The sequence below is a fragment of the Petaurus breviceps genome, unplaced genomic scaffold (assembly GCF_028583685.1).
Source record: "Petaurus breviceps papuanus isolate PSGF00001 unplaced genomic scaffold, PetGlider_PUasm1.0 90823, whole genome shotgun sequence".
In the NCBI taxonomy this organism is placed as follows: domain Eukaryota; kingdom Metazoa; phylum Chordata; class Mammalia; order Diprotodontia; family Petauridae; genus Petaurus; species Petaurus breviceps.
The window spans coordinates 18,121,174-18,147,638 of record NW_027187352.1 but is presented as its reverse complement, the minus strand read 5'-3'; the positions used below and the strand labels follow the sequence as shown (position 1 = coordinate 18,147,638).

General features: G+C 37.7%; 1 protein-coding gene across 14 annotated transcripts in view; it reads left to right on the top strand.

The window, feature by feature from the left end:
- The window catches only part of DLG2 (discs large MAGUK scaffold protein 2), a 2,470,643-nt gene that overhangs the window by 581,688 nt on the left and 1,862,490 nt on the right, over positions 1 to 26,465 (top strand). Inside the window, exon 1 of one of the 14 annotated variants that reach the window (XM_069070979.1) lies at positions 15,305 to 15,361. The exons of the other annotated variants lie outside the window; for them this stretch is intronic. Coding sequence (XP_068927080.1) covers positions 15,320 to 15,361 — 42 coding nt within the window. The 5' untranslated portion in view covers positions 15,305 to 15,319. Of the gene's footprint in view, positions 1 to 15,304; positions 15,362 to 26,465 lie in introns of those variants that run through there. 14 annotated transcript variants of the gene reach the window in all.

Here is a 26,465-nt window from a genome sequence, read left to right as displayed (position 1 = left end):
CTCCTCAAGCCAAATTCAATGGGAATAAGGTTGACCCATTCCCTTTTGCCTTCATATTCTTTCCCTCCATTGTAACCATTTCCCCTTGCCTCTTCTATATGAGATAGTTTACCCCATTCTGTCTCTCCCCATCTCCTCTCATTATATTCCTCTCTCACCTCTTAATTTCACCTTTTAAGTATCATCCCTTCCTGTTAAATTGGTCCTGTGCCCTCTATCTATGTATACCTGTAAACATATATACACATATTCACATATGTATTCATATGCCCATATACCCTCATATATATATATATATATATATATATATATATATTTCTATTCCCTTCAACTACTGAGAAAAGTTTCATAAGTTACAATTATTGTTTTTCCATGTAGGAATGCTAATAGTTCAGCTTTGATAAGTTCCTTATGATTTCTTTCCTTGTTTACCTTCTCATGCTTCTTGTATCTGAATGTCAAATTTTCTATTCAACTCTGGTTTTTCCAACAAGAATGCTTGAAAGTCCTCTGTTTCACTGAATGACTATATTTTCCCCTGAAACATGATACTCAGTTTTGCTGGGTAGGTGACTCTTGGTTTTAATCCCAGCTCCTTTGACCTCTGGAATATCACATTACAAGCCCTTGGATCCCTCAGTGTAGAAGCTGCCAGATCCTGGGTTATCCTGATTGTGTTTCCACAATATTGAAATTGTTTCTTCCTGGCTGCTTGTAATATTCTCTCCTTAATCTGGGAATTCCAGAACATGGCTACAATATTCCTAGGAGTTTTCTTTTTGGGATCTTTTTCAGGAGGTGATCAGTGGATTCTTTCAACCTTTATTTTGCCCTCTGGTTCTAAAACATCAGGGCAATTTTCTTGGAGAACTTCCTGGAGGATGATGTCTAGGTTCTTACTTTGATCATGGCTTTCAGGTAGTCCAATAATTTTTAAATTATCTCTCCTGGATCTATTTTCCAGGTCAGTGGTTTTTCCCATGAGATATTTCACATTGCCTTCTATTCTTTCATTTGTTTGAATCTGTTTAACAACATCTTGATTTCTCATAAAGTCATTAGCTTCCATTTGCTCCAATCTAATTCCGAAGCAATGAATCTCCTCGCTGAGCTTTTGAGATTCTTTTTCCATCTGGCAAAGTCATCTTTTTAAGGCATTCTTCTTTTAAGTCATTCTAAGGCTTTTTGAGCCTCTTTTGCCATTTGTGTTAGTCTATTTTTTAAGGGGTTATTTTCCTCAGGCTGTTGACTCTCATTTCGTAATTTTCTTGCATTGTTCTCATTTCTCTTCCCAATTTTTCCTCCACTTCTCTTATCTGCTTCTTAAGGTCTATGGTTATGGCCTATAACCAGCTCGTATTTTACTTTGAAGCTTTTGGTTCAGGAGTTCTGACTTCACTGTCTTCCTCCTGTTCCATGTTTGCTCCTTTTTGTCCCCAAAATAGGAGTGTAATGTTGGAATCTTCTGTCTGCTTTGTTTCCTTTGCCTGCTCATTTTGCCACTCAATGATTTGACTTTAGGGCTTTTTGCCACAGTAGAACTCTGCCACCAGACAGGGAAGCTTTCGTCCCAAATGCTGTTGTTTTCTCAGCTGCTGGAGGTATTAGATGGGTGCCCTCTCTGAGGTCTCCACATGCTCTGGTAAGCTGGACATACACCCCAGGACCTCCTCCCTAGACTGCAATCCAGATCCAAGCAGGTTAAAGCAAGAGCGATTACCCCTCAGACTGGTTCTTGGTCCCCCTACACTCTGCAGGCCAGGAGCTGAAGCTGCCATGTGGGGCTGGCTGGCTGTTCCTGGCATTTCAGTGGTTCTCGCCCCGGGGGCAAAAGCCATGCACTCACACTTACTGGGTTCCAAAGTCCAGACTGCACTGACCTCTCACTTTGTCCTTTGCATCTGTGTGTTGATAATTCTGGAAGGGGCCACAGCTGCTGCTGATCTGGAGTGTCTCTGGCTGGCGGCTGGTCAGGCCTGCCCTGGGGCTAAAGCCTCAGTGTGGGGCTGGTCTCAGCTCCCAGAATGCTGTGCTGGCCGATTCCTGCCGGCCTGCCGGGCTGTCCTCAGACTCTCTGTGTCATTTTGTGGGTACTGCAGCTCCAAAGTTTGTTTAGAGCCCCTTTTCACATGGATTGGGGAAGTTGGAAGCCAGAGCCATGGGGAGGTCCTGCTTCTACTTCGCCCCAAGACCTGAGTTCTAATCCCATATCTTTTACTATCTGGGTGACCTTGGAAAAAAACTTTATAGATTTGGACTGAGATGTAATTGTTTATAAAATGACATTAGAGTCTATAATTTTTAATATGCTTACATCTACTACAAAATTTTGTAATGTATATAAAATATACTTTCATATTTCAATGGATCTCTGATCAAATTGATTTGGGCATGCTTTCCACTGGTTCAAATTGTAGCTTGAGGGCAGCTAGGTGGCACAGTGAATAGAGTACTGGCCCTGGAGTCAGGAGGACCTGAGTTCAAATCTGACCTCAGACACTTAACACTTACTAGCCGTGTGACCTTGGGCAAGTCACAACCCCAATTGTCCTCTAAAAAAAAGCAAAAATAAAACAAATTGTAGCTTTAATATCATTTCTCATACTGTACAATAATTATCTGAGCCATCTCATATGTGCTCCATAAAAATCTGCCCAATGTGTTGAAAGCTTTCCTTAAGGTCTTTTAATGTTTTGTGGGTGCCATTGTAGAACTTGAATTGTCCATCCCTCACTATTGCTTTGTCACTACCTCCCTCCTCCACTTTTTCATGTATTTGTTTTCTTGTATGAGTTATATCAGTCTGAACACATATATAAAACATAGCACATTTCAAACTACTTAAGCATTTTTAATCTTTGAGGCCCTCCTGGATCACTGCCTTGTCATAGCAAAGGGGATTATGTAGCTCAATGAAACTATGGGCTATGCTCTGTAGGGTTACCCAAGATGAACTGGTCATAATAGAGGGTTCTGATAAAAGGTGATCCAACAGAGAAGAAAATGGCAAACCACTCTGGCATCTTTGCCAAGAAAATCCCATGGACAGTATATATAAGAATATATATATATTATATATATATATATATATATATATATATATATATATATATAAGAAGACATGGCACAAAAAGAAGAGTCCCTTGGGTCAGAAGGTGCCCATCATGCTACTGGAGAGGAGTGGAGGACAAAGACAAGTAGCTCCAGTACTAATGAAGATGTCACATTCATTAAAGGAGACTGGAATGCTAAAGTAGGAAATCTAAAGATAATTGGAATGGCAGGCAAGTTTGACCTTAGAGTACAAAATGAAGCAAGGCATAGGCACATAGAGTTTTGTCAAGATAACTTCCTGGCCACAGAAAACACCAAAGATTTGCTTTAAATGTGAACATCACCGGATAAAATCAGGTTGATTATATATTTTATATCCAAAGGTGGAGAAGCTCCATATAGTCAGTTTTTAAGACTTAGCACTGACTGTGGCTCAGATCATGAATTTATTATAAAATCCAGAATCAAACTGAAGAAAGTAGGGAAAACCATCAGACCTTTTAGGAGTGAACTAAATGAGATCCCTTAAAAATATGAAGCAGAAATGAGGAATAGATTTAAGGAATTCAGTCTGGTAGATATAATGCCTGAAGAATTATGGAAAGAGGTTCACAATATTGTACAGGAGGCAGTAACAATAGGTATTACAAAGAAGGAAAAGAACAAGAAAGCAAATCTGATGAAGTTATACAAATAGCTGAAGAAATAAGGAAAGGGAAAGGGAAAGGAGAAAGAAAAAGATATGCCCAAATTAAGGCAGAATTCCAGAGAATAGCAAGGAGAGATAAGAAAGTTTTCTCAAATGAGTAATGCAAAGAAATAGGAAAAAAAAAACAGAAATGGTAAGACAAGAGATCTCTTGAAGAGAATTAGAGATATCAGTGGATTGTTTCATGCAAAAATGGGTGTTACAAAAGACAAAAATGATGGGACTTTACAGAAGTAGAAGAGATCAAGAAGAGGTGACAAGAACACATTAAAGAACTACATTAGAAAGATCTTAATATCACCAGTTACCAGAATGGTGTGGTTATCGATCTAGAGCCAGACACCTGGGAGAATGAAGTCATGTAGGTCTTAGGAAACTTTGCTAACCACAAGGCTAGTGGAAGTGACAGAATTCTAGTGGAGGTATTTATTTATTTATTTTTAAAAGGAAAAGTGTATTTTTAAAATTTATTTTTAGTTTTCAACATTGATTTCCACACGATTTTGAGTTACAAATTTTTCTCCTCTCTTTCCCCTACTCCTACCCCAGGATAGTGAGCCTACTGAATACCCCTTCCCCCAATTTGCTCTCTCTTATATCCTCTACCATTCCTCCCCCTAACTTCCTAATAGGGCAAGATGGATTCTATACCCCAGTGCCTATATATCTCATTTCCCAATTTCATGTGAAAAACAATTTTTTAAACATTTGTTTTTAAAACTTTGGTTTCCAGATTCTTTTCCTTCTTCCCTCCTCACCCACCCCCACTGGGAAGATAAGCAATTCAATATAGGTTGTATATGTGTAGTTACACAAAACATTTCCATAGTAGGTATGTTGTGAAAGACTAACTATATTTCCCTCCATCTTATCCAGCCCCCCACATATTCTATTTTCTACTTTGACCCTGTCCCTTTTAAAAAGTATGTGCTTCTAACTACCCTCTTCCCCAATTTGCCCTCCCTCCTATCAATCCCCCTCTTATCCCCTTCCACCCTACTTTCCTGTATAAGGTAGCCAAATAACTATGTATGTTATTTCCTCCTTAAGGCAAATTCAGTGAGAGTAAGTTTGACCCTTTCTCTTTCACCTTCCTGTTCTTCCCCTCCATTGCAACAGTTTTCTCTTGCCTCTTTTATATGAGATAATTTACCCTATTCTGTCTCGCCCTTTCTCCTCTCATTATATTCCTCTCTCACCTCTTAATTTTATTTCTTAGATATCATCCATTCCTATTTAACAGATCCTGTGTCCTCTATCTATGTGTACATGTACACAAATATACACATACTCACATGTGTATTTATACACACATACACCCTTCTATACATACATATATGTATGTATATACAAATACATACACACACATATATGTGTATATATATATACATATATATACATACACATATATATTCCCTTCAACTATCCTCATATTGAGAAAAGTCTCATGAATTACAATGATCATTTTTTCCATGTAGGAATGTAGATAGTTCAACTTTAATAAGTTCCTTATGATTTCTTTTTCCTGTTTACCTTCTCATGCTTCTCTTGCTTCTTGTATCTGAAAGCCAAATTTTCTCTTCAGCTCTGGTTTTTTCATCAAGAATACTTGAAAGTCCTCTATTTCATTGAGTGACCATATTTCCCCCTGAAGCATTATACTCAGTTTTGCTGGGTAGGTGACTCTTGGTTGTAATCCTAGCTCCTTTGACCTCGGAATATCATATTCCAAGTCCCTGGATCCCTTAGTATAGAAGCTGCTAGATCTTGTGTTATCCTGATTGTGTTTCCACAATACTCAAATTTTTTCTTCCTGACAGCTTGTAATATTTTCTTCTTGACCTAGAAACTCTAGAATTTGGCTCTGATATTCCTAGGAGATTTCTTTTTGGGATTTTTTAAAAGAGGCTATTGGTGAATTATTTCAATTTGTATTATGCCCTCTACTTCTAGAATATCAGGGCAACTTTCCTTGAGGATGATTTCTTTTTTTGATCATGGCTTTCAGGTAGTCCAATAATTTTTAAATTATCTCTCCTGGTACTATTTTCCAGGTCAGTGTTTTTTCAAATGAGATATTTCACATTGTTTTCCATTTTTCATTTGTTTGTATCTATTTTATATTATCTTGATTTCTCATGAAGTCATTAGCTTCCATTTGCTCCAATCTAATTCTGGAGGAATTATTCTCTTCAGTGCCTTTTTGAAATTCCTTTTCCATCTGGCAAATTTGGCTTTTTAAGGTATTCTTTTCCTCATTGGCTTTTTGGGCCTCTTTTGACATTTGAGTTAGTCTATTTTTTAAGGTGTTATTTTATTCAGTATTTTTGGGGGGGAGTCTCTTTAGGAAGCTGTTGACTCATTTTTCATTATTTTCTTGCATCATTCTGATTTCTTTTCCCAATTTTTCCTCCACTTATCTTACTTGATTTTCAAAATCCTTCTTGAGCTCCTCCATGGCCTGTAACCAATTCATATTTTTCTTGGAAGCTTTCAATGCAGGAGTTTTGACTTTGTTGACTTCATCTGGTTCCACATCTTGATCCTTTTTGTCCCCCAAAAAGGAACCTATGGTTCGATTGCACTTCCTCTGCTTGCTCATCTTGCCAGTTAATTACTTGACTTTTGAACCCTTTGCCGTGGTAGAACTCTTCTTCCAGAGTGGAGAGAGCTGTGTTTTTTCACTGGGATTTTCACAGAATGAATTACCTGGAAATGTGTTTTGAATGATTTTTTGAAATGTACAAAGTCTGTTAAATTGCTTGCCTTCTGAATGAGGTGGGGAGTGGGAGAGGGAGCAAATTTGGAACTCAAAATCTGAAAATAATAATGTTAAATTGTTTTATATGTAACTGGAGAAAATAAAATATTAAATAAAAAAGAGGTAGTTGGACTATAAGAAAACTGAGGGCTGTGGAATTGACATTTTTGAATTATGGTGCCAGAGAAGACTTTTGTGAGTACTTTGGACAGCAAAGACATCAAAGAAGTCAACCCTTAAAGAAATTAATTCTGACTATTCTCTGGAAGGTCAAATATTGAAACTGAAGCTTAAATACTTTGGCCACATAGTGAACAGATGAGACTCACTGGAAAATATTCTGATGTTGGGAAAGATTGAAGGCAAAAGGAAAAGGGAAGGGCAGAGACTGAGATGGATGATGCCACAGAAGCAATGAACATGAGCTTGGACAGACTTTTGGGAGACAGTGGAGAATAGAAGGGCCTGGTATGCTATAGTACATTGGGTTACAAAGAGTTGGACATGACTGAATCACTGAAAAACAAAATCTTTTGAAAACATTGGCTTGCTGTTCATCATCAACTTTTCATTTTTGTTTCCATAGCTCATGGAACTTCAATTCAATCTTGTATTATAAGAATTTGTAACTTTGTATGATTCATTATCAGAAGGCAAGCAATTAGGAAATTAATTTTTAACCATCAAAATTTAGACAATTTAAAGCAGGGAGGGATTGTTGTTTCTAATGATGAAAGGAAATGACATACTCAAGAAATCATGGATCCTTGAACCATTGCAATACACTTTTGTATTATGATATGGAGTTTAAAAGGTTATAATGTCCTTCAGTGCAGTGACTGTATCTTACTCATTTCTGTGTCACCCTTGACCCCCTGTCACAAGACCTTATGCTTAGTAAATATTTGATAAATATTTGTTGAATTCATTGTAGAAATGAGTAGATGAATAGATGGACATTATCCTACAACTGCCTTCCGTTTTCAACCATACACCCTACTGTTCATCACTTGAGGAAAAATATTTACTAAAGGTCTAATATATGCCAAAGAAAATGGGAAATATGTGACATGTGAATAATTATAAAATATTAAGTGGAAAAGGGAAGTAGGAGGGCAATAAACCTCTCCCCTTATTTTTCATACAGGGATCCTGAGTTCAAATCTTGTCTCTGGTGAATGCTACTTGTACCCCAGGCAAATTGCTAAATCTCCCTCATCCTCCATTTTCTTATCTGAAAAATGAGAACCTTAAACTAGATCACCTCTGATTTTCCTTCTAGTTTCAGCTCTATGATGCTATGGTCATAAATGAGGAAATCAAAGTAAAGTCAATCAAATTAACCTAACTTTTTTATTTGTAATGCTGTGGTGAGTAGCTATCAAGTCTCCTGGCACCCAATAGAGTGCTCTTCACAGTGCCTGTCCTTGAGGAACTTAAATTTGCGTTGGTCAGGTAAGAATCATGCACATGACACAATTAGAGAAAAGAGTGTATAATCAAGGTCTGATTTTTGCTAATTATTATAAATGCTAATTTGGTTACAGTCTATAAATGTAATAGGAATTCAAACAAGGTAGGCAACAGTGTGGACTGGAGCTGTCAGGAAACAAACCATAGAGGAGATAGGATTTAAGCTGGAATTTGAAGAAGGAGCCTGATATGACAAAATGAGCATGAGATTGGGACACAGAAGATGCAGGTTTGGGTCCCTATTCTTCTCCTCTCTGCTTTATATGTGGAGTAAAAAGATTGGACTAAGTTTCCTCCTGACTCTCCTTACCTTGAAACTTCCCACTTTTGGAAGTACTGTATCTCTTTGTCCAAAATGAAGTTATTTGAGGGGAGAGATCCTGTTGTATTAAATATGACCTGTTTGTGTTGCTAATGGAAGCTGTGAGGATTCCCATATTTAGAGATCTTTAAAAAAATGAAATTGATCCCCATTCTGGAGACATAGGGATGAATGAGATAACAATGTTCTATCATAGAATCACAGAATCTCAGAGTTGGGGGATATACCTTAGAGGCCAACTAATCCATCCTGTATCTGAACAAGGATTCCCACTCTGGCATTTGACAAATCCTCATCTATGTTTGAAAACTTCTGGAGAGGAGAAACTACCTTGCACCTCAGTCTGCCCTTTCCACTTGGGGACAGCTGGACATCTTAACATTAAGTTATTCTTTAAACAAAGCCAAAAAGTTTCATCTTGGCATCTTCAATCAGTTGTTCTAATTCTTCCCTCTGGAAACAAGTAAAAATAAATTTCATTCCCTTTCCATATCACAGCCCTTCAAATATCTCTTGTCAGTTATCATATCCCTCCCAAAGTTTCTTTCTTATAGATTAAAAACCCTTAGTTCTTCATTAAATGTCTTATAGTTTTGAAATTTCTCTCCAAAGTATAATATACCCTAAGTTTCTGTTACATCAGAATTCCAATTCCCCAGAATGCAGCATGGACCTAGAGAGGTAAAGTTAACAGAAAAGTGGAAGCTTTGCAGAAAGAACTGTCGTTCCATTTTGCTAAGAGAAGGGGACTGGAAATACCATGTTGGGAAATTTAAGGTAATTGTTGAAGCTCAGTGTATATACCTTTCAAACTTTAAGACTGCTGGGGATTCTCAGTGCCTATGGCAGGGGTTCTTAACCATTTTTGTTTATGTACCCTTTTAGTGGTGTAGTCTAATGCAGTGGTTTGTTCAATACATTTATAAATGAAGAAGATACTAAATTCCAGTTAGAGGTTCAAAAAAATAAAAAAAGAAAATTTTCCCCATTTAGGTTCATAGAACCTTTTGGGTATTCATGCACCCTAGGTTGACTCCCTGCCATAGGGTACTGTAGAACCTACTATTCTGTGGGTCTGGTTTCTAAGTATTTTGAGAGTCTGCTTTAGAATGTTCTGACTAAGGGTTTAAAACCCAAACAAATGGGAAAAAAATGAAAACAAAACCCAAGGAGAATAGATAGAGGAAATTCAAAGTCTCTTAATTCACTTCAAGGACAGTTGATGGGACAAATTTTATTCTCTTGTGAAGCTGATGGGGAATTCATTGGTTTATGTCTATGGAATGCTAAAAATGTGAAGCCAGTCATTGATCATCAGCTTCTCTGAAGTGGCATACATCCCAAGTACATGTGGTATCCTGTAGGGTAGACTGACTTTAATGATATTGAATTTAATAGAGATCAATGTAGTTCTTCACTTGGAATCAAGAAATCAACTTCAAAAATACAATATGGCAGAGGAATGACTAGACAGCAGTTCTCCCAAAGGTGATCTGGATGTTTTTGTGAAAGTTCAGTATCAGTCAGAATATGATATGATAGGAAAAAGCACTAATACAGCATTTAGCTATGCTGAGTGGTTTAGTCCCCCAGATTAGGTTGGTGATAATACTTCTATACTTTTTTTCCTGATTGAATCATATCTTGAGAATTGTGTTTAAATGCAGGCTAGAAAGAGTTTAGAGAAGGACAACCAGGATGTTGAAAGGCTTTGGGATTATGCCATATAATAGTTAGTTAAAGGAATGGGGGTAATTTGACCTGGAGAAGAGAATGTTTTGAGAGGACCATGTTAGTTGTTTTTAAGTATGTGATGATTGGGCTGTCACATGGAAAAGGGATTGGACTTATTCTCTCAGAAAATAAATTTAAGAGTAATTGCTAGTAGACTGGGCTGCCTTTAGAGATAGTTTCCATGCATCCCACTTGTGTTGTAGAAGGGATTTCTATTTAGGTTCAGTTTGGACCAAATGGTCTCTGAGGTACCTTCCAACTCTTAAGATTCCATGAGTATGATATTGTGATTTCCCAGGATATTTAAAAGTAAGGTTGTATAAGATCAGCCTATAGCCAGTGATTGGTTCAGACTTTTTTGAATGCTGTACACCTTGTTGTCTGGTGTACACCATTTAGCACAAGCCAGCTCACTGGCCCAGAAGGTCCTCTGTGTCAGAAGTGTTTTACATATTATTGCGATAAGTTGTGGTGAAATAAAGCCTTTGATTGGATACTGGGCATGGTAGGGTCTTCTTAGTGCTTAATTTCTATTGTGTAATGAGTGAAAAAAATGAGAATTTTGGGTAATTAATAATTAATTTATTAATTAGGCTAGCCATCAATCAGCAAATTGATGGCCAGTGGTTTCTTTCAGTAACCAAAGAAAAAAACATGGAGAACCTGGAAAGCCTTAAATATTTTTTGAAAGAGAATGGCCCTGACAAATGAAAATCAACTTTGATTGGTGTCAATTTAATGAAGAGGTAGGCTCCTTCTGCTGAGAACATGGCTTGTTTGTGACACTCAATTATCCCTAGCAATCTGCACAGGGGAATTCATCTATCCAGACCACTCTGATTGGTTTTCTCCTTCATGAGTTGGGTCACCCTAAACTCTAATGGAGGGTACAAGGACAGGGCTCTTTTTCTCTGGGTAAGAACTTGCTTAGACTGGATTCTGATTATACTCTAAATAGAAGTAAGATCTCCTAGTTCGGTGGGATCCCACCCAAGATTGAAGAGCATGTACCTTGAGGGTTAGGAAAATCTCATCAATTAGTCCTTCAGAAACTGACTTTTTATAGGGATTGAACCTTAAATGAGGAAATAAAGCAGAAGAACCTGTTTCCCAAATTAGTAATTGGTTATTAATATAATAGTAAAATAATTTTTCTTAGTAGCTATAAAATTTGAGTAAAATCATTAACCATTGAACCAAGTTTTTCATTTCACTGATATGGGTGCTGCCTCCACTGATATAAATCAGAACAGTTCTATTTATTACTAAATGTTTTATTAAGTTCTTTGGCCCAAATGTCTTCTCTTAGTGGTCAATGAATTGGTGATGAGTTTGTCTGGTCTTAGTTGGCTGGTCCTTGGATACCAAGCATACAGTTCATCGTCAATAATATGATTAAATCTTTTCCAATTAGGAAGGACCTTCTAGATCTCATAGGGTTTTAGACTTGGTTTCCTAGAAGGGAGAACTAGGAACAATGGATGGAAATTGTAAGGAGGTAAATTGATATTTGATGTCAAGAAAACTTCCTAATAAAGAAAAGTATTTATTAGCCGAATGTCTTTGCCCTGTGTTTAGCAGCTAATGAAAGTTGTTGAACATCGGAGTTGTAGCATACATATCTGTATCTCTTGTACTGGAAGTCATAAAAGTTGAAGATGCTATCTCTCCATTAGGATAAGCTTAAAAAACACAGATCCAACTCCATAACAAGTTTCATCCACATGCATAGAAATTTCTCCTCTTAGAATCTCTGGCTTTCTTCAAGATTCAGCTCAAATATCACCTTCTGAAGAAGGCCTTTTCTTCCTTTAGCCCTTAAGACCCTTTCTTCCTACATAATCTTGTGTTTACTATGTATGTATCTTATATGTACAATTTATGTATCTATTGTTTCCCCCATTTAAATGTGAGTTACTTGAACATAAGGACTTTTCCCCTCTTGATATGTCCATTGCTTTGCTCAATGTCTAGAAGAGAGTAAATGCTTAACATGTCCTCCTTAAGTGATTGGTGAAGTATTAGAATAGGAATAAAATAGAGACTTCTGAATAAACAAATGGTTGTTAGATGAACAAACAAATGAATGACTATAATTGGTAGAATTTGAAAATTAAAATATTGAGTGGCCATTTTATTAATGATTTAGTTAAATATAAAGGAAACAATTTTAGCTTGATTTTACTCCCCAACGTTTGAACTCACTAGAACCAAAAATATAAAATAAAAACAAAGCAAAATGTGTCATTCCAATATGCCTTGCTTTCACTTCTGTTTAATTGGCTTTGATGTTTGGATAATGGTTTTACCCCTGAACATGGAAACTTGCTATAGTTTTTTTTTTTTAACAAGAGTCTGACTTCTTGCCATGTAATAGAGAAATAGAAAAAATCAATTACTTTAAGAATTACTTTTTGGTGTGTGTGTGTGTGGAGGGGAGGATATTGGAGGGAGGATGAAGCAACACTTTACTTTTGATTTTTCCCCCTGAGATTGATTCATTAAAAAAACAAACAAACCCAAAATTATATATTTATGGGTGAGAGAGTTAGCCTTTTAAGAGCACTACTTCATCCCAAAATACTGGCCACCAAGCCATGAATGGTCTAAAGGCAAGAAAGATTCTAAAAGACTATAGATCATTCATTTCTTTATTCCAAGGATTAATTTTCTTTTATGATTATAGGTTCTTAGATTTATAGCTTGGAAGGGAACTTTGAAGCTATTAAGTCTGACCTGCTCATTTTACAGTTGAGAAAACAGGCCCTAAGCAGTCAAATGACTTGCTCAAGGTCACACAAGTAGGATGTGAAGTAGGCATGATTTGAACCCATATTCTCTGACTCCAAATCCAATGCTCTTTACCACTGTACCATGCTGATTACAATGGGGTAGACATGTTTGTTTTCATGGGATTTTTTTTAAATGGATGAACAATAAAAATATTTTCCAAATCATATTGAAGGAACTACATTTCTTCAGGCCCAAATTCTGATTTTTCACATGAAACTCTATGTTTATTTCCTCCTTCCCCATAAGTTGTTCTAAGATTTCTTGAAGTTTTAATTTCTCTCTCTCTCTCTCTCTCTCTCTCTCTCTCTCTCTCTCTCTCCATCAAAATTACCCAACATCCCCTTTTGTTAAGCTAGTAGTGGTACTTGCGATTGCTTATTTTCTCATCCTGATAAATAAAGTGCTGAAGTACCTAGTACCAATCAGTCATAAATTGTGAAATGTGTACTTTAAAAAATTCAATAGAAGTTAAGGAGAAACAAAAAAGGTTTACTAATTAATCTACCCTCCTCCACCCCCCACCCTCCATGCTTTCTTTTATTTGGGCTCATGCCTTAAAAATAACTACAAGAAAACCAGAGCTCTTCCAGCCTCGACAAAGAAAAGCATTTATCAGCCGGATGTCTTTGCCCTGTGTTTAGCAGCTAATAAAAGTTGTTGAGCATCGGAGTTGTAGCATACATATCTGTATCTCTTGTACCGGAAGTCATCCGATATACTGCAAATACCTATAAGTTCCAATTGTGTACATTTGTGGGACCCTTGGAACAGGGAGTCAGATTTAGTAGCTTCCACATTACTGAGAAGTCCCCAGCTGAAGACCAGATTCCCTTTTAAAAAATCCGTTCTCCCCCCCCCCCCCCAAGACACAAACAATGACATGCCCAAAATAGCTTTTTAGTCAGAATTGACGACACTTTCTGATTGCTTGTCATCAGGAGAGAAACTGAAAACCCTGCTTTCTTATTCCGTAATTTTTCTTCCTTTTAAATACCTCACTTCCCACTCGCATTGCCTCACCTCATTGCCCACGGGAAATGCCCAGGGCTTCAGCACCCCTGCAGTGCTCAGGGGGGTTTATGTAAAACATATTAAAAGAATAATCCGAAAAGTCATTGCAGGTTTTTTCTCCCCTGCGAGTTATGCTTCTCCTCCACGTTGCTGTTATGCTGATGGGGAATGTCGTGGCTAAGACAGAACCACTTTTTTTCCCCTCCCACAATTTTTGCTGCAGTGAGAAACGGCTCTCTTCTCCTTCTATTTTAGCAGGATAGCTTCAGAATTGTAGCAGAACATGAGGGCTTCCCAGGGCTGGAGACAGGACTTTAGAAGCACACATTGAACTTGATCCTTTCAGCTCAGTAAAAATCGAGTTAATTTGCAGCATCCGGTGCCTGACAGGAACGACAACAGACAGTGGGATCTGACCATGGTTTTGAATTAAGGGTGCTTCTCCCCCCTTCCTCACGATTTCGTGAGGGCAGAGGCTTTCTGTCTGTCTTCCTGAGCCAGCTGATCATTTGAAATTCAGGAGCAGTAGCCACCGAAATCCGAGGTTATGTTATCCCCTGGAATCCTGTCTCTGCTTCAATCCTTTGCTCTGATATTGATTGTGTTTTTCCAATAAAGCCCAGATTTGAAAAATTGTACATAGCATTTGATTTGGGAGCCCAGGCACTCCAGGCGTCCCCTAGCAGCTGCAATGATTTGTACCCGATGACAGAGAAGTAAGAGTCGGTGGTACTTCTCGGCCATTTAAGCACAGTGGACCCAACTGGCATTTAAGAGAGACCCCCCCTAGCTAAGACAGAGATCCTTCCTCTACCCCCCTAGCCCACAGTCTCACTCTGCATTGATAGGTAGAAGGATGTGAATTTGCAAGGATTTGTAGTACTAAGGATTTGCCAAAAAGGGATTCTGCATCAGGATAGGTGGGGATGGATTGCAGAGCCTACAGTATCCCTCAGAATAGAAAAGGACTCCCTATTCGGTTCCCACCTGCCTGATACATTCCCCTTATAAAGTACCTAATAGGAAAACATCAGCCCTCCCCTGAAATATAAAGTAACCCATTGGTTAAATTTTAATTCCTAACCTTTCCCCCCACCCCGGCTGAGTTCCCCTCCCTTCTTTTCTTCTCTTTCTTCTTCTTCTTTTTTTTTTCCCTCTCGCCCTCAGTGATTTAAAATGCTAGAAGGGAAAGCAACTGAGGTCTTAACTTTCAGCTGCTGAATTCTGGGCTAATTGAAATTACTGGGCATAATGCTATATATAGGCAATGAAGAGATTTTTAGCTTTCACTCAGTGCCTTCAAGACATGTCTTTTTGTAGTCAGAAAAGCCCGAGATCAATGCATTTTCAAACTGACAGAGGGAACCGGCGCTTCTTTGGTAGCACATGCTCAGGATCGGGTCTGTGGTTTGTGCTGAGCTGAGGAGCTGAATGCCAGTCCATATGCTCCTTGTTTACTGCAATGTTTTTTGCATGTTACTGTGCACTCCGGACTAACGTCAAGGTAAGAGGAACCGAGGCAACAGTGGGGGCAAGATGTACATGTTTAAAGCCAGCTGCAGAAAATGTCTACCTTGTGTGGCTGGCTCTCCAGGACTTGAGGATTGCTAGCTGCTCAGGCATATTATTACAGGTGGTTGGAGGGGCTTTGTTTTACTGGGACTGTGGAGCTGAGCTGGAGAGGCATGTTTGCAATGTGCTGGGTAGTGACCTTCATGTTTAACTCTTTGTAATTCTGCTTCATCAAACGGTCTGCTGGGGGGGGGGGGGGGCGGCAGGGGGAGAAGGGAATAAATGGAAATTAGTCAGGTAGGCCAGAACCAAGAAACCAGGGATGGAACAGAGGAACCGAATTCGATTTAGAATTAAGAATTCAAATACTTCTCGGAAAGTGACGGCAGATGCATGTTTTCTTGCTGCTTTATTGTCTGCAAGCCAGAGGGTTGGAAGAACTGGTGGCTGAAATGATATCACGATGCCATTTGGGGCATAACTTGTCATCAAATGCACACAAACAACTGAGGAACACTGTTAATTGACAATATCTGTCTCCCTGCTCCTCAGCTCTCTTGTGATCAGTGTCAGCCGGCAGCATCAGCGTTATGATCTCTCCTTTGCTCATGTTTGTCACCCTCCCCACCCCAAACCCCCTTTAGCATTCACTTGTTTGGGTTAATCAGCCTCAGAAGTTGAGTCTAAGTTGCTGGATTTATTCCCTTGTCAGCAGCTAGGACAATATTAGTTGAAAGGATCACTGGCATTGTATTCATTCAGCTTTGAGGCAGACATACAGGCCAGCTGTGGGATTCCAGTGGTATAATTTAAGTGAATTACAATACTCTGTCAACATATTGAGGATGTAGGGCTATTATTCTTGTATTGGGCACAAATAGAAAGTATGAGCCTCTGAGAAAATTTAGTTAGAGCCCTCAAACTTAAAATAGAGATTTTGAAAACTGAATGGATAAATTCTTAAAATTTCATTTTCTCAATGGAGTGTTTTAAGATGTTTGGGCGCTAAAGTTTCATCTCCTGGGCTTGGGGATTTTAATAACAGAACTCAATACAGCCGTAGATGATTTTATAAGGGATATTTTTCTTATTGGATTTAAAGTAGGGGGAATCTCTTTTGTCGTAATATGCTTTTTGTTGGCGAGTAACTCCTTAACAAAACGCCCTGTTCATTTTGTTAAGTGATTGAGGTTTTACTTTTGATCACTTTAAAATTAACTTTCTTAACCCATTCGCCTCCACACCTGTGATAGAGATGGTGGAAAAATACTTATTTTGAAATATGCAGACATACTTGGGTGATTTCTTATTCTTTCTCCAAAAAGGCAATAGAGGAAAGGGTTTGTGAGGGAAAATAATTGTAGTTGCTTATGTACACTATCCTAAACTGGGATCATCAAAGGACTTTCTTCATCAAACTGCTACCTCACCCCCTGCCTTTCCTGTGCCCCTGGGCAATCAACAAACTGACTAGTAGTCTGAGACTGTGAGTAGAATTGTACAACCATGCTGTTCAATAAAAGAAATGTGAGATAAAATGAGTAGACAGTTCTTTGACTGCCAGTTTTATGAGACACTTTTAAAAAATATTTATTAACAGTGAGAGTAGTATTTTATGGATTTAACTTTTCAAGAAATCTATCCTGAAACTCACTGATACAAGAAGATATATTCTCACGCCCACAGAGGTTTTGACCACATCTGGATGATTGTGGGTGGGGAAGCAGTAAGTGTATGATTGTGAAGTATTCTCAGGTCGATTCATTAATCAGTTGAAACTCAGACCTGGAAATTGCCATATGTTGTATTGTTGTCGTTGTTGTTGTACTGAGTCCATGAACTTCAGCCAAATTTATCCTTGTCTTCCTGAGAGTTCACACTTACTCTTTCTTTTATAAATTGCTATTTTCTTGCTGATTTCTCTGGTCTTGGGAGCAGCAAGAATTGTGGCAGAGTTTGCCATCTACTTATGCTTTAGTTCCCCCATCAAAGTGAGATCTTGAAATCTTGTCTGTAATTTGGGTTGTATATTGATTTTGCAAAGAATTGTTTACTTTTGTGGGGGTCATTGAAATCTCTCTTATATGTACCAGTTTCCTAAAGTTTTCCTGGGTCAACTTGGTTGATGATAAATTGATCCTTAACTTTCCAGGCTGGCCAGAACATAAGTAGCAGGTATAATTCTTTGTTTTCTAGATAGAATAAACCACTAATGTCCCAGTTCCTAATTTTGCTTATTAGGAATCTATGGACTGGCACAGCCCAAAGGATTTTTGGAACTGATACATGAATAAGACTCATGATTTTGGGTCTGGACCAGTGACAGCTGTGGGAACTAGCTTGACCTATCTTAGCCTGACGAGTTCAAGGCAGGTCTCAGAAGACACTATTACAGATCTGGCAGAGGCTGAGCATGTGAGTCTATGTGAAAAAAATATGAATAACCGAGAAGCAAATTGAATGTTGACTGAGGAATAATGACCATAGAAATTGTATTGCCTTTATGAGTTGGGTTTATGTTATCATTGTGTCCCTAAACTGATTATATTCAGCAGGGAAGAAACAATGATGATGAAAAGCTATAGTCAAAAGCTATCTATCTCTAACTTCTATTATCTCCTTAGTTGCAAATTGTTGTTCATAGTTATTATTAGTATTATTAATAGCAATCATCATTAAAATGAAAAGAATTGATGATGATGATGGTAATGATACTCCTACAAATACCACTCTGCAGTTTTTCAAAGCACTTTTGCACATACCATCTAGTTCTGTTTTAAACTAAAAAAAGTTAAGGAGTATGGAATTTAAATAGCATCTACACAATTACAAGGTAATTGAAATGAGGATATGATGAATACTTGAGTATTCCCCAATCTGCTTATATCTGAAAAACACAAATCATTCATCCAATCATTCAATAAGTTTTTATTGGGGGCCTACTGTCTCTAAGACACTGCCTAAGTCCTGTGGGGGTTAGAAAGATGAAAAGACAGGGTTCTTACTCTCAAGCATGATTAAGGGCCTAGTGGAGGACAGATAAGTATAACACAAGATAGAATGTTAAAATGAAATGAAATAGAACTAAGTGATGTGAAAGTTCAGAGGAGGAAGGGATGGCTTCTGGCTGGATAGTTGAGATAAAAGTGCTTTTTGTTGTTGTTGAAATAACTCATTTTAGATAAGCCCTTGTCCATAGAGAATGAACAAATGAATGAATGAAAAAGTATGTATTAACTGCTCACTCTGCTAAGTACTATGCTAAGTGCTGGGAATACAAATAGAAAAAAAATGACAGTCTCTGCTTTCAACCTGGCCCCAGTTTATCTTATTGGACATTACTCTTGCTCCATTATTAAGAAATCCAGCCAGACAGGCCTTCTCTCTTTTCCTCACCCATGACTCCCCATCTCGTATCTCCAGGTCCCCTATTCCTAGAGTATATTCCCTACATATCTCTGCATCATAGAGTACCCCTTTCCCTTAAGTGTAGATCAGGCACTATCTTTTGTATGAAGTCTTTCCTATTCTTCTTGTAATGATGATATATTTTTAGAAATGCAAATATGACCTTAGAAATCAGAACCTAACTAAATATTTTAAATTGCCTGGCTTGTTCAGTGTCTCCAATTTCTATTTAGTCATTTTTGTGTGTGTATGTCTATTCATTTTCTATTTATGCTATACATATTCTACATATATTAGAATATGATTATAAATATAAATTGTAATATAAGCTCATTGTGATTAAGGATGGCTTCTTCTTTGTACTTGTATACCCAATGCCTAGCACAGTGTCAGGCAATAGTAATTATTTAACAATAAATATTTCTTGATTGATTGCCTGATTTAAGGAACTCATATTCTAATGGAGGAGGAAATTCATATAGGAAAGGACTGCTGGTCCTTAGGGTACAGTTACCGGGCAAATAGCAAAATTTAGTGGTCCTGAGACTTGTAGTGGCATCAAAATGGTAGAGACAACGATATTGACAAGTAATTTATTTTTGTTTTGGACTTGTGATTTCATTGGTTTATAAAATTCTTATTGTAGACTTGTTCTTCTCTAATGTATACTGGCAACTTATCTGTAATTTACAATTCTTGAAATTTTACCTTGTACCCTGAAATATTAAATGACTTGCCTATATTCACAAAGATAAGATTTGCCAGAATCAAGACTTGAACTCAAGTCTTTCTGACTGTTGATTATCCTGCTGTCCCACTAGGTCACATTAGATTGTCAACATTATCTCTCTATAGTCCTTTTTTCCCTAAAATTTCCAATATACTTTTATATCTGTACACTAATATATTTATCTATATATCAATATATTTTTATATCTTAGATACCAAAAGTATACCAATATACTTTTATGTCTTTTATATTGTTATCACAAAAACTTCTTTTGAACTGGGGAAAGAATGTGTTATTCCTATTTTTCAGATGAAAGAACTCAGGCAAAAAGTGGTGAAGTGATCAGTCTAAGGATATTCAGCTAGCTAGTGGCATACCAAGCACTAAAAGTGGTCTCTTGATACCTACACCAGGTTCTTTCCACTGCAGCATCCTGCCTACCCAATTGAATTTAAAAAAAAAAACAAAGCAACAAAATCTTTGAAGTTGTTTGTGAGGAGGCATGGTATACGGGAAAGGATATTGGAACTGTAATGTAAATAATAAGAATAATTGTAGTTAAAATGATATATCACTTTAAATTGCATAGCACTTTACATATCTGATCCTCAAAGCAACCTTGTGAGGTAGGTGCCATTACTATATTCATTTTAGAGATGAGATGAGACCAGTAGGCATTAAATAACTTGCCAGAGCCATAAAGTTGGTAAAAAAAAATTTGAAGATCTGCATTTACCACTTCTTCCCTGGGTGATCTAGGGCAAGACATTCTACTTCTCTAGGCCTCAGTATTCTGATCTTTAAAATAAAGAGGTTGTACCATACCACCCCACCATTGACCCCAAAGTCCATTTCAACTCCAGATTCTATGACCATGTCTTCTTCCATTTGACATTGTAGATAACTTAACATGATGTCATAAATTTTGACTTACAAACTTAACATGGGGTCAAAAGTTTTGACTCTGTGGCCTTATTCAATAGGCAGCATGAGAGTTAAATTATGTAGGAATTTTCAGGTAATACATTTAACTCAAAAAAAGCTTAGGTTGCTTAAAGGGGAACATATTTTGGAAGATGATTTGTATGAATTGACCCAACCTGAAGTAAATAGGATCCAAAGAATAATATTCATGACTACATAAATGTAACTGAGTTTTTAAGTACTGACCTAAACCTCAGAGAACAGATGATGAAATTAAGCATCATTTTTGGTAGAGAGGTGGGGGGTCTTTGAGAATAGGATAGTGTGTCCATGGTCGGACACGGTCACTGCATCAGTCAGCTTTGCTAAATGTTTTTTCTTTATTACAAGAGGAAGAGGTGTTCTCTGAGGAGTGGGAGTATAGCATATCAGTTAATGGCTATGTTGTAAAAACAAGAGGAATCAATACAACTTTTTTTTTTTTTTTAGCGATCAGGGTTAAGTAACTTGCTCAAGGTTACACAGTCAGTTATTTCTGGGTGTGGTGCTGAGTGTCTGAGCCTGGGATTCGATCTCCAGGTTATCCTGACACTGGAGCCGGTGCTCTTACTCGCTGTGCTACCTGGCCGCCCCACAACTTTTTTATTTTGAAGAAACATGTTCATGAACATTATTGAGGTCAACTTTCCTCTCTTTCTCTGGAAGTGAAGGCTCTTCTCTTAATCTCCCAGATTGCCCACTTATGTTGAATTTAAACCAGTTGAGTGGAGAATTCTCTTGATAGCTTGAAGCCACCCCAAACACAATTGTCTCAAGCTGTTTCAGATCACTGTTAGAGTATTTCAGTCATAACTATACCTATTGTAATAACTCCCCCACCTTAGAACCATATTCCTTTTTGAAGCTACAGTGCTATTCCATGAGGATAGGCCCCCAAGTGAACTATTTATCAATAAATAATATCAGAACCCTAACTAGTATGAAGTGGGAAGGGTATAGCTCCAGGACACCAAAATTTGGAGGGTACTGCCAGCACTTCCAGTGTCTCTCTCTCTCTCTCTCTCTCTCTCTCTCTCTCTCTCTCTCTCTCTCACTCACTCACTCACTCTGTGCTAAGTATTATAGAATAGAGATAGGGATGTACCTATAATTTCACTGATACAGGATATTCTTAAATGAGGAAACACCCTTCACTAATACAGGTCAGTACCCTCTCTGCAATATATAATATGACAGAGTTACTTAGGACATGGAGAGAATATTTCAGAGGCAAGATCTAAACACAGATCTTTTTGAATCTTGGGTCTTCTCCTTATCTACCATAAGACATCACTTCCACCATAGAATAAATGCATAAATCATGTTCATTTCCTTCACATTTATATAGAAAAATCCTTACTATCATGTTATTCCTGAACCTACTTTATATATTACAACATTTCCTTTGTTGGAAATGTGGTACTATCCTTCAAGGTACATTTCCACTTAATTTATTGAAGAAATGGTTAAGTACCTACTATGTGCCAGGTATTATGGTAGGCACTGACCATAGAGATAAGAACAAAACAATCCCTACAGCTCACTAAATTGTATTGGTGGGAAACAATATGAAAAACATGAATGTTGATATGTAGATAAAGATCTAAGTATATAGATATTTATAGATATAAAAGTAGGAGAATGATATAAACACAGATATCTATAGATATAGATGTAGACATAGGCATAGATATGTACAAAGCAAATGCAAAATTGTTTCCATAGGTCATTGTTAGTTGGGGGAGGCTCAGGATTGGCCTTATATAGGAGATGGTACTTGAACAGAGTCTTGACAGAGGGTTAGGATTCTATGAAGAAGAGTAAGAAGAGAATGCTTATGGAATATCTAGTTGGAAGTTTTCAGTTGGCAGATGGTGATGTGGACTGGTGTTCTGAAGACAGAGAATAGGGCGAGAGTTATAGGTCTGGGAAATATTTCACAGATCTGGTAGTTAAATCACTCAAGGTCTACGTCCATGTTGAAATCTTCCAGACCATTCTAGGTCCTAGGAATTTGCCCTTAGTTTGGTAGATATATTGCTTTGAGAGAGCCCTCTTATTGCAGTCACACTTTTCAGAACCATAACTAGCACATCTCTGGGAAAAGTAGCACAAAATATGACTGGGGTTTAGGGACACAGAATATGTTCTCAATTCAGTTGAGCAGGTTGGGGAGGCAGCAGAGATTCAGGAGTAACCATAGAGGCTATTTCCTAGAATCAGGAAGGACAAGGGAAGTGGCAAACTAAAAAGTTTCCCTGGGGAGTATTATTCTTTTAAGACTATGTGCACCAATCGGTTGTTTCTATTTCCAAAAGACTAGAAGTGAAAGGCAGGTAGGTGGCACAGTGGCTAGAGCACTGGCCCTGAAATCAGCAGGACCTGAATTCAAATTTGATTTCACATACTTGCTAGCTGTGTGACCCTCACCAAGTCACTTAACTCTGGTTGGTCAGAGAGAGAGAGAGAGAGAGACAGACAGATAGACAGAGACAGAGAGAGAGAGACAGAGAGACACACAGAGAGAGAGAGACATAGACAGAGAGAGAGAGAGACAGAGACACACACACACACACACACACACACAGAGTCTAGAAGTGCTGGCAGTGCCCTCCAAATTTTGGTGTCCTGGAACTATGCCCTTCCTGCCTTGTACTAGTTAGGGTTCTGATATTATTTAACTGTAATTATTTTAGCTTTTTATTAAAGTGTGACTTGTCTTTCCAACTAAGATATACATTACATGAGAGCAGAGACTACATATTGTGCTTTTTTGCACCCCTTGCCCCATCTTGCATAGAATAGGTATCTAATAGATTATTGATGGTTGATGGTATTCAAGACATCCTGCTTTATAATTTTTCATTATGGAAGACTACATTCCATTATTATCTTATATGACATTTCACATACTAAAGCTTTAGACAAATTAATATTGATTATCATAGAGATGGTTTGGATTTGTGAATAAATATCTGTAAAAAGTGATTCCTATCATGCACATGTGCCCTTGACTCTTTTACTACTCCAGAAGCCACCACTTCAAATAGCATTTTGTTTCCACTTTTCTTATGCACTTATCTTGTCTGATTTTGCATTATGTATGTGTTATATATGTGTCATATCCACCAATTAGACAGTAGACTCCATAGATGTAAGTCTGATTTTTCCCAGAGGCCAAGACAAATGTTTCACGTGTAATTGGTACTTCAATGCAATTTGGTTGAAATGAACTACATCATGGAACCATAGCATAGCATATAGTACCTGAAAGGGACCTTAAAGATCATCTGAACCAACATTTTGCTTTAAAAATGAGGAAGCTGCTGCCTACAGAGGTTCAATAACTTGTCCAAGTTCCTAAAATTAAGAAAGGTCAGAACTGAAGCAGATAGCTTTTAAGTTTTTGGTTTCATTTGGTTTGAGATTTTAAGGAACAGAGATTAAGATTCATACTCAGTTGATCTAAGTGTCCAATGTATTGATACTACACAAACTGATTTAGATGTTATTAATGATGAAAAATTTGTAGAATAGGAAATGTTTGGTCTTCCTCACTGCCATCTACTTTGTCCCTGGCTCTGTGTCTCAGAGAAGAGAAGCCAAACATGTGACTACTCTCAGGACCTCAGTTTCATTTAAACCATGGGATGATCTACAGGTATTAGGGGCTACAAAGTTTTATATATTGAGATCGATCAATCAATCAACAGTCATCAGTTAAGTGCCTGCTGTGTGCCAGGCACTATGCTAAGTTCTGGGGACATATAAGAGACAAAAAACAGTCCCTGACGTCAAGGAGCTTATAATATAATGATAAAGGGACCTAGAATCTCTAACCAATTTATCATTTTTTTTTTTGCTTTTTTGGAGGGGGCAGGGCAGGGCAATTGGACTTAAGCGACTTGCCCAAGGTCACATGGCTAGTGTGTTAAGTGTCTGAGGCTGGATTTGAACTCAGGTCCTCCTGACTCCAGAGCCAGTGCTCTATTCACTGCTCTACCTAGTCATCCCCAATTTACTAATCTTAACATAATCAGATACTAACTAATTTTGAATACAATGGTCTTGAATATGTGAAATGAGGATAAACACTGGAGTTGCTAACATTTACTTTAATATTTCTCTAATAGAATTTCCCTCTTCCTATGAGTGAGGAGAACTCACCAACTCAGCCTGTAATAATTTGCATTAGATATGTGTCCCATCACTTTGGATTAAAAATTTCTAGTGGATAGTAAGTTTGCATAGTTTATATGGAAACTAGCAAAAACATAATGTGTGGTCAACTTTGAGATTTGCAAAGCACTTTATATATGCTGTCTCATTTGATTCTTAAAATAACACTATGGCATGGGTGTTATTATCAACCTCATTTTATAGATGTGGAAAACTGAGATTAGGAATAGTCAAGAACCTTGAAAAGAGACATACACTAGTAAGTGAGTTTTTGAGGCAGTATTCAATTTCATGTCTCCCTGACCCCAAGTCCATTCCTCTATCTACTATGCTACCTAACTCCTTGTGATAAGATAAATGGCAAGTTTTTTTCTTTTTTTTCTTTTTTTTTTTTTTAGCAATCAGGGTTAAGTAACTTGCTCAAGGTTACACGGTCAGTTATTTCTGGGTGGGTGCTAAGTATCTGAGCCCAGATTTGATCCCCAGGTCATCCCAACACTGGAGCCGGTGCTCTTACTCGCTGAGCCACCTGGCCACCCCTAAATGGCAAGTTTTTAAGGTAACCACTCATTCATTCTTTCCTTTATTCATTTACCAAGTATTAATAAGCTTAGTGCTTAATGCTATCAGTTTGTTGATAGACTTCAGATTTTTCTCTTCCCACCTTCCCCTGGGAAAGTAAAAGTACAGGAAGGCCACTATCAGTATCCTTCAGAATGTAGGCTGATAATAGGGGCCAATATAGGGGTGTGTATGTGAAGGGGGTAAATTTCTCAAGTCGTTGAAAGCCACATACAGCCACAAGTCAAATCAAGTCATGCAAAGAACATGTTTCCAGTTTTCATACTACATAAGACCTTTCAAATAATCTTCCCCAGGCGCCTCTGCACCATGGGATTCATGAAGGCCCAGGCTGTCAGACTGATTTAGGTCAACTTCTTACTGCCTTTATAGGTGAGCTGTGCCTGAGAAGAAACTGCAGAGCTAGAAAGGTAATCAGTCAAGAGCATTAACTGAACAAAGGACAGTACTATGTTAGGCATTGTGGGGTAATGAGAAAAGAAGGCAGAAAGACCACTTCTGCTTTCAAGGAATATACTTCATATCTGGAAATAGTTGACATTTTAAGGTACTTTGTGCTGGCAAAGCATTATGCATTCATAGTCTCCTTTGAAATTTCCGTTCATCCTGCGAGATTAGTGTTGCCAAATATCATTATGCCCATTTTATAGATGTGGAAAATGAAGACAAGAAAAGTTAAGTGATGTCCAAACTTTTATAGCTAATGAATAGAGGGGCCATACTTGCAATTTAAGCCTTCTTTCTCTAAGGACTCCTTTTTACTCTATGACAGTAGTCCAATCTACAAGTGATATCAAGAAAGCAACCAGGAAGATAAAAAGAAAGATAGATTAGATAGCTAGCTAGCTAGCTAGATGATAGATAGATAGATAGATAGATAGATAGATAGATAGATAGATAGATAGATAGATAGATAGATAGATAGGAGAGCACCTAGCTACTTTTGATGAGTTCAAATCACTGGATCCAGAAAGGAACTGATAATCACAAATGGCCAAGATGACTTCATCAGAGGTCATATTAGATGAACTTCATTTTCTTTTTAGATAAGATTATTAGACTAGCACCAGAATGTTGTAGATGTAGTTTACCTAGTTTTTAGCAAAACATTTGATAAAATCTCTCATTGTTATTTGAGAGACACAGAGAGACAGACAGACAGAGAGAGAGAGAAAGAGACAGAGAGAGAGAGAGAGAGAGAGAGAGAGAGAGAGAGAGAGAGAGAGAGAGAGAG